The 9,917-nt window shown below is 38.6% G+C and overlaps 1 protein-coding gene across 1 annotated transcript; it reads left to right on the top strand.

Annotated features, from left to right (window-relative positions):
• The first annotated feature begins 6,924 nt into the window (after positions 1-6,924).
• LOC110459177 (helix-loop-helix protein delilah-like) lies at positions 6,925-8,888 on the top strand. Its single transcript, XM_021511313.1, has one exon. It carries the CDS (start codon positions 7,207-7,209, stop codon positions 7,780-7,782), a length of 576 nt encoding a protein of 191 aa, XP_021366988.1. The 5' UTR covers positions 6,925-7,206; the 3' UTR covers positions 7,783-8,888.
• The last annotated feature ends 1,029 nt before the right edge of the window (positions 8,889-9,917 follow it).

Here is a 9,917-nt window from a genome sequence, read left to right as displayed (position 1 = left end):
GTGTTTCACCGAAACTGTCGCCCTTCCTTTTAGAAACATTATAAAATACCAGAGAAGGAAACGACCACGAACCATAGAGACTCAGCAACAATAGTGAACTGAGTAATACCTCAAACAAAATGGATCTTACAGTAACAATCGCAATTAGAAGATAGAAAATAATAGCCAAATCACAGAAACATGACAACACGAACAATATATCAACAAATATATGATGAGACACCAAAAGAGGGCAAACAATAATCTGCCAAAGCGATCGGGCCTCATTGACACAATATCGACTGAACCAATATAACACTGACTATCGACACTGCACTATCAAAGTGTCACTCTCCACGAGTAAGCCATTCCATCCTACTACGGAAATGATAAAATCGGAAAAAAATACAATCCAACTACGAAAAAAAACACATCAAAGGGAAAACAAGAATCAACCAGTGGAAACACAAGAAAGTATATAAAAAAAAATCAACCACGAAAACATTACAAAAGTGGGAAAAAACTCATTCCAGCTACGACAAATATCACAACAAAGGGAAAACAACAACACAACAATAAAAACACCAGAACGTATAAAAAAACAAGTATACAACTATATGAAAACAAAAGGATTACTGAAGCGCCAACAAAACCCTAATTCGAACGCGAAATTAATAAAACTAGTACAATTTGTTCTCCTTCTTCTTTAAATAAACTTAATCATCATTAGATAGGAAGCATCTCTGTAAGTCGAAGCAGAAAGTCAAATTAAATATTTACAGCTCAATACGGTCATTTTGTCAATTTTAGACTCCTCAGTTGTACTGAAAGTAAAAATGCGGCAATAGGGGGTTGTTATTAAACCTTTTATAACGTTACAAATATATAATTTTTCAGAGACATATAATTTACATAAGAATTCTCATTTTTATGTAAACCATTACAGAAAAACAGCGAGAATATTGAAGTGTCTACAAAACCGTTCCTTGAACTCAAAAATGATAAAACAATGGCAAAACATGAACAAAATAAAGATTTACATGTAGACCTTGATGGTACCAGGAGAATTCCGTCTTTGCATATTGCAGAGTTATCTTCTCTTGGGAGCAGGTATTGATTGTTACGTCATTGATTTGTGTGAGAAAATTACGTCGTTTTCTCAAAAATTGATGACGTTACTCTCACAAACAAGTGACGTAACAATCAATACCTGCTCCCAAGAGAAGATAACTCTGCAATACGCAAAGACGGAATANTCTTCTGCTTCATCAACCACGCACGAAACTCATTTCCGCTACATGTCCACGAGTACAAAAGATATCATTGTATTGTGACAATGAAGTGATAATTATAAAGTTTTGTCAATATTAAATTGTTGTTATTAATTGAAACAACGAATAAAGACACTCTAACCTATTCCTTAGACGATTGATGCTATTTCTTCAAAAACGAATAGAACACTGCATACACGCAGTATTCAAATCAAAGCGTCACCTTTTTGTGATCATCGTATCTTTAGAGAAGGGTAACCACTGGATTCAATATACATTTGAAAGATAGTCGCGCTATTACTTGTTACCATAATATTATGGAACGGGTTATTTATGCAGCCGACAGAGTATTGTAAGCGGGTTTTCTTTTGTCGACAGATGATTGGCAAGCTTTCCTTCGGAGACGAACATCCCCTGATGTCCATGTTCTGTTTCTCCTATGGCCCCCTCCCCTTTCATTTTTATACTAAAATGTTACTGAAATTACACCAATCAAATTGCACACTCAGTCCAAATTGGTTTGGTAATATTCGTATAATTAATGACGTTGATATTGGTTTTTCAGCAGTTATACATGAATTATGTCCTCTTACTGGAAATTAACTAAGTACACCATACCCTGTATACCGTTATAATTGCTATACCGACAAGCAAACTGTCAGTCTCAGCGAGTTTACATGTGTTTCAAATTAATCATACTTCCTTATCGTCGATTCCGTTTGAGACTCTTTAGCTGACCTTGCTATGTGTATCTCCCTTTCTCTGTTAATTATCAAGTATGGTAATTTGACTTTTGGACCTACAGCCATGTTAGTACTTAGTGCAAAATTTGAACCGTTCAAAAAGGTCTGGTTATTCCAATAGGTAGGTGATTGAAATTCATGGTAACTTTATTACTTTCAACAATCCCAAAAGCACTGACATACTAACTGGAAATAGTACAGTTTAAACAGTATGGATAATTTGTGCGCCAAGATGGTGGTGACATTGCTGCAGACTTGAGAAAACGATCGTCCGACATTGCATAGTTAAGTTGATATATCATCTCTATTAAAAAGAATGAAAGGCGCCAGTCTGAGAACCGTAATACTGTCCTTCTGGTTGTACTGACAGCATGACTGTAATCGTTTCTGTTTTGTGTGTGTGAGTCGACTTGTGTACAACTCATTAGAGATGACCTAATCATGCGCATTGAGTGATATAAGGTTAAATTGTATAAGTCAGTTGTCGCTCTGTTGGTCGTATATTTAGTTCAACGTTGGTTCATTTGCATAATACGTTTCTGCTTAAAAGTAATTTCGATCTGATTTTCGACTTTTTATATCATTTAAGTGACAGATAAAAACAATTTTAAATATCCCCATTCCGACCTTCATGCCACTAATGTTACTGCTAGTTTTTCAAAAATGGTGGATCGGAAATCGTCTTTGCACTAAAATCAATTATTTACACTTTTATTTCAATATAGATTTTGGATTAAGCTGTTTGTAGTTTACAGATTTAGATGTATTTGACTGTAGTCCTCCACAATAAAAAAAATGAATCAGAGAGATAAGCAGCAAACTGAAAACCATTCGAATCTGTGTGGCACTGCAAAAACCAACCTTAGTGGCACCGCAGGAGCCAAGCTCAGAGACACCACAAAAACTACTCTAAGGAGACACCTAAGCAGTTGAAAGTTATAGACTGCCTTTAAACCTAATACACGTCTGAACAACCAAAGACACGACATGACATAACAACACAGAGATACAACAACAGCCAAACTGCAGATATATCGCAGTTCGAACGACAGGTACCGGAACAATCGAACCACAGAGACATCGCAACAACCGAACCACATAGAAATGGCAACAACCGAACCACATAGACATCGCAACAACCGAACCACAGAAACATCACTACATTCGAACCACATAGAAATGACAACAATCGTACCACAGCGATATTGCAACTATCCAACCAAAGAGACAACACAACAATCAAACAAAAAAGAGACATCACTACATTCGAACCACAGAAACATCACTACATTCGAACCATATAGAAATGGCAACAATCGTACCACAGCGATATTGCAACTATCCAACCAAAGAGACAACACAACAATCAAACAAAAAAGAGACATCACGACATTCGCACCACAGAGAAAAACAACACCTCACACACTACCGAAATAAGGAAACCAACACTGAACCTCAGATATCTTAACAAGAAGGACAACAACATTGAATCTCAGACACGACAACAAAAGGAAATGAAAAGGAACACTAAAATCGAGGCAGTCTGGCGCTCTCTAAGATATCTGTCGGTGTGTTCCAATGTATTTATGACACATACCTGTCATAGACATGTCTGAAGCAGATTTGTGCAGTTAAAATGAGTTCGATTACAGTTTTGTTTGTTTCTTGTTGAGGGTGTTCCCGTTACATATAAGGTCATATGAAGTCGTTGTTTTTACAGATGACAGGGTCACTTTAAAATGTCATCTCACTGAAACGTCCTAACCTAGACAGGAAAGTCAGTGGTACCTGGGGAGATAAAAGGGGAAAACGAAGGGTAGGTAGGGGAGAAAAAATGTGATGGATGTCTCGAGAGTTGCAAAAGGGGCAGTGGATCATTTGAGTCTACTTCGTATCCCGGAGTAGAGTCCACAGAGGGAAATCCCCGATTATATAGGACTACAATCGTGGGGTTAGACACAGCAGGTAAATAAGATTTAAATGTCCCCAACCTATGCGGACCTGATTGCAATAGACAAGTGATAATTCGACTTTGATTGTAGTTAACACCTGTAGATTGTACATCAGACAGGTGTGACGTCCCCGACACCATTCCTCGGCAGTGACGGTAGCTTGACTTTGATGCCTGTTGAGCATTTAAGTTTTATTTCTCAGCTATTTCAGTATTATAACACACAAAATGATATTGTTCTATATAAAAGGCGATGCGTTTGTTTGGCACTTTGCGAAAATGATTTCAAAATATGTATTTAAATTACTATTTTCTTTAAGAAACCTCAACTTAGGTTTTGAGTAAGGCTAGAACAATCTGGGGGAGCGGACGGTCTGATCCACGGGGCACGGTTAATGTTTGTTTTGTTACCTGTGTGGATATACCTTTGTGTCATGTTTACAACGGGTAATCAGCAGAAAGCGGGATGGAAACCCAGCTATCCTCCCCACCATGCTGTTAAACTCTCGTAAAAGTTCATTGCAAACATAGCCAAGTGTGTATGTGTGTTTGTTAATACCTGTGGCCGCGTGCTGTCTGTAAACTACCTGTAAACTATCTGTATAATACCTGTAAACTACCTGTATGATACCTGTGAAATACTTATATGCCCTAGCCACCCACTTAGTAGGGAGAAACAGATTTGAATTTTAACCTGCGTAAAAAGTGTGGTATTCCCAGCACACGTACTGTGGGCATTACAGTGACCGATATTTAAATTCACCACAACTATATTATATTAGGATTCTTTCGTGACGTAATTCGTCCTGTCTTAGTTTTAATTATTTACCAGTGGTGACACCTGGTTTAGTAACACACGGGAACTGCACCCTTTTTCTGGTTAAATATTTGCATAATTAAAGCATTAGCGCATGTGCATGTCATGGTGGTACCTATGTAGCATTCCAAGTTTAATTTTATCATGTCTATATATCACTTTCTCCATGAATAAAAACTTATCAGGACATGAAATCTGGTTATATAGGTTAACGTAGAGAATTATTAGCCTTCTTGCAAGGCAAAACTGCAATAGATCTCGGAGCCAGTCATTACATTTCGATGATCTGCGCCAAGAGGTTAGAATATAAATGTGCAATGAGCCTGCGACTCCTTTCAACACTTAAAGAGATGACATGAATAAAAAAAAAATGTGGAACAAACAAAATCCGTGCGAGGACTTGAGGGTGATCCCTGTGATAGCTGCTCCCGGAACGTCGCTCCCCTACACTAGTACTGCTTAGTCTAATTTGTACAGCAATAGATGTTTACAACTAGCGGTTGCATAAACTGGTTTCCAAATAGATACCGGAAAACTGTATTACATAAGATTATATATGACCGAGTTCCACAATAATTTGTTGTCATATGGACACAATCTACATATCACATCTCCAGCACACACGCAGGCATACACAAATAGGGAGATATTTGCCAGGTGGCATAGGACTAGTAGTTAGCGCCTGATAAGGCAGCTCCTGCGAATTCTTCAAAATTGAATTGATTACCGTAAATGCTAATTGTAATAGTTGTATATCTATGTACTGTAAAGCGCTTTCGAGTGGCTTATATGTTAGCTAGATAGAGCGCTATATCAAATGATGTATATTATTATTTATTATTATCTACTGGGTGGCCACACAAGTACTGCTTAGTCAAACGTATACAATGCAGTCGTAAACTATTCTGTACAGCAATAGATGTTTACAAATGGCAGTTGCATGAACTGGATTTCCACACAGATACCGGAAAAATGTATTGCATAAGATTATATTTGGCCGAATACCATCATAATTCACTGTCATATCTTTTAATATGGACACAGTCTAATGTGTTGCCACTCCTGTTTTTCATGTGGCATGCATATCTGGCCTAGTCGTCTTTATGTATTGAGGCTTTTGAAACTTAAATATCAGATGATTTCATCACTAGAAGCTTTAAATAGTTTATATCTTTAATAACTATCGTTCTCTGTACAAAATGTTTCTTAAGACCGAGTAGGAAATGGGCGGAGATCATATATACAGTGTGATTTCGTTCATTTACAGTAATACAAAGGACAGACTATGAACGGAAACATTTCCAATAAACGTTCAATTCCTTTTTGTTCTAATGCATCGGGGAAGTAAATAGTTGAAACCTCAAAATGTATTACTTTGGCAAGTCTGTGAGCAGTGTCTGTTTTGCAATGAGCACCTAACTGACAACCGGCTCGAGTTGACATCTTTGTTACTACTGCACTTCAGAGTTCGTACGCGGTCACTGACATGCACAGTGCTTTCTTTGTTTCATGGCAGCATGCAAGCACATTTATATTATACGTTATGCAGGTGGAATTCGACGGAATGATAACAGTTATTACTATTCTGAATTTCCCTCTTTACTGAACGCGTGTCTGGACAGAAACTTTTCTGAACTGTGTTTAACTGGGATGCCCAGGCCTTTGTACACTTGTTAAACAAAGTCATTTATGACTTCAACCCTTTCAATACAAATCCAGGGTAAATATTAACCCATACAATCGACAAATGGCGCCCAACATACATATCCGAGGGAGCAGCAACCTCGACCGTGGCTTCGTTGGCCCTGTTTGAAAAAGAGATTATCCTATACTACAAAACATGTTGTGTTAGGTAAATGGGTTTCTGTCTTTAAAACTCGGCCAGATTGACGAGATAGTGCAGTATTGACTTATAAACGTGTAAAGTCGTACTACCTTACTTACACGGACTAATGCAAAGCAATGGTAATTTAAAAATGAGGAAAAACATGTTTAATTCATTCTTCCAATCGAAAATCACACAAACAAACATACTTATAGCTTTCTAACGTGAAGACACCGTAATGGCTTCTGTCCGAGACCGCTGCCGGGATATCGGCAGCCCCCTGGTGTAGCGACTCCTAGTGTTAAAGCTCTGTACGCATACAATCGTAAGCCCATTGATAAAAGTAGTGTACTACCTACTACAAGTGAATGAATATGGGCTGGCGCTCTTCAATGAGCCAACTATGAATAACAATAGACCGTGGAGTGTTCATCGCCCATAACTAGCGATATAAATCCGCGCGACAGGTAGTGTAGGCTTACCGCGCAGCAGTAAGGATGTATGTGACAAGACACACGGCTAAAGCTGTCATGTGTTAAGCAGAAGCTGTGAGTTGTAATGTAGACAACTTTACCTGGACAAACAGATATTGTGAAGTGTTTGACAGTCGCTTGATAAACATGGAGCGTTCTAAAAGACAATGCAGAACCAAAAAAAGCACCGAAAAGACTTTCTCTTCTCAGTCTTGTGCTGAAGACATGTCGGACGAATTTGGTGAAAAATATAACTTTAGACGTAGCTCTCTGGTGAACAGAGTGGTCAGTGAGAGAAAGCGCAAAGAGACTAAACTACCGAAGCCCAAGTGCAAGCCTCCTCCACTGAGCAAGTACCGGCGGAGAGCAGCAAACTCCAGAGAGCGGGGTCGTATGGAGGATATCAACTCAGCTTTCGAAGTATTAAAAGGAGTTTTACCTGACATTGAGGCATGTCCGTCGTCCAAAATGACTAAAATCACCACACTGAGACTCGCCATGAACTATATATCTGCATTGCGCAACAGTCTCGGCGTTGAAGACGACCTTAACTCAGACGCGTCCTCTTCTCGATCGTCTAGCATGTCCTCTGGGGATGAGGATCTGTGTCTTAGTCCCTCTTCCGTCTCGGCACCGGAAGATTTCTTGAGCTCGGAGGACATTGCCTCATCAGAAGACTTCGACCTCGACATCCAAGTTCCGTCAGAACTGCTGCTCAGCTAGTGTAGGTGGGTTATTGCAGCGACTCGGCGTTATTCAGCATCCTCATCCATCCTCCTTATCTGCAGTCTCATCGTGTGAACTTCTCATCCTGCGTAAGGCAACCCTTTTGGGATCATGAACGGAATGCATGATGTTAGCACAGGAATAAAAGACCTGTTTCATATGTAAATGTGTAGTGCAGGAAAGGGACCTGTATGACATGTATGTGCTACCATGGGGTGACCAACTCCGTGGTGTAAACATTTTGGGGATTAAATGAGCCAGTGTCTATTTTTACACGATCGACTGTATCAAAATTACCTCTCTGTAAATATGTGTGAGAAAAAAATCATCGAAAGTGCTTGTACTCGAGAACATGATAAGTGTTCGGGAAAAGATTGGCGTACACACGTGCGGAAGCACGGACTGAACACATGCACGTGGAAGGCACGTGCAGTCAACCCCGTGGATTATTATTTTATACTGTATGACTATTGTCTCAGACTTTGGGAGTGAAAGGATTAATGGACGAATTTCTGTAGTCTCAATCGTAAGTGAGCAACGCATATGATCACATAATCATCAGAGCGGTTGGACTTTCATACATTCCTATATATTTGTGGCCAACTCTAATGACGATTTTCTTGATGAAGACATGTTTTTTACCAAATGAAGATTTATTTTATTTTTTATTGAACAAAATATTCCTGTTGTCAAATTAGAATTTATAGATATATACATTTATATATATATATATTGTCCGAGTAATGATTGTTAAACTTTCTGCATACCTTCGCTCTACAAACTCGCTCTCTTACAACAGTATATCAGCAAAACCTGGTTGTCACACATTTTGTTTCGTCAATTCTGCAAATTTTTATTTTATATAAAAAAAAAATGCCATTATTATTTCGACTTCTATTATTGAAAATAGACGTTTTGATACACGTATATGATAAATGATGAAGCTGTCATTGGATAACTGTTTAGATTTGTAACAGCCAGGTTGAGAGTCTGATGTAGGAATTTTTACCTACATATAACGTGCATGGACGTGTGAACGCGTACCTTCACGGGTACTTATAGGTGGTACATATCATTGGAATATTAAAATAATAATGTTGACAAAAAAAATCAGTCTTTGTATTTTTGTTTTACCTTTAAATCCCTCTAGTGTTTGCTGAATGCCTGGTGCCCTGATGTGTCCAGATCAGTATTCAGTTACGGTCAGTGAATTTCTTAATGGGACAGTTTTGCGGAAGGCTAATTTTATATAGACATGAGGAGGGGTACAACTGATACTTCTATTATCCGCAACATTTTCTATATGAAAAGCGCGGAGAGAAAGGATAGTTTTATTAATTAAAGAGGCGGAATGGCCTTTAAACGTCTACTTTATCATTACTCGTCGCCCGAATGAGAAAAAACTTAAGTGGACCGGAGCGTAACGCTGTGACACAGGGTCGACTTGTGTTGGTCAAACACTTACGTGACCTGCTGAGGATCAGCCATAGCAATGCCACAGACCTCATTAGGGCCTAACATTACATGAACAATGTCATCGATACACTAAGTTCTACCAGGCCGACACAATTCTCTTTGTCATCAATAAGGACCCTTACGCCTTAGATAAGTTCAGCGGGGCCCCCTTACACTATTCGAACACGGGGCATTTGTATAACCAACAATGTCTTGCTATCATGTTTATTTACTTTGAGTTCACGTGCTCATTAGTCGTGAATCTACACCATCACATCAATGCAACACCTTTCCATTTAAATCCGTTCCACTTTAAAACCTTGTCTACGAAATTATCTCACCCATCGTACGTCTATTTAAACGAATCGTCTAGTTCTCATCTGCAAGGATTGTAATTATAGAAATGAAAACGACCTACGAATTACTAAACGGGGTCACCGGGTTCTATTTTCGGAGATAATGAAAGAATAGAAAATAGCCCCTGGGAGATGGAGTGCCGGGGGATATATAACGCTTTCTAAACAATATATAGTTTCGTTTGTTTGGTTAATTTTTCCCAATGACATACAACGTTCATGATAATAGCAAAAAGGATTCACAAGCATGCAGACAGCTTACTTAAACCATCTCCCGGATATATTTAGCTGTGGTTGATGGTGTGAAAAAGATTTAATTTT

Source organism: Mizuhopecten yessoensis, unplaced genomic scaffold, assembly GCF_002113885.1.
Source record: "Mizuhopecten yessoensis strain PY_sf001 unplaced genomic scaffold, ASM211388v2 scaffold9985, whole genome shotgun sequence".
Lineage (NCBI taxonomy): Eukaryota > Metazoa > Mollusca > Bivalvia > Pectinida > Pectinidae > Mizuhopecten > Mizuhopecten yessoensis.
This window is presented reverse-complemented; position numbering and strand designations above follow the sequence as displayed.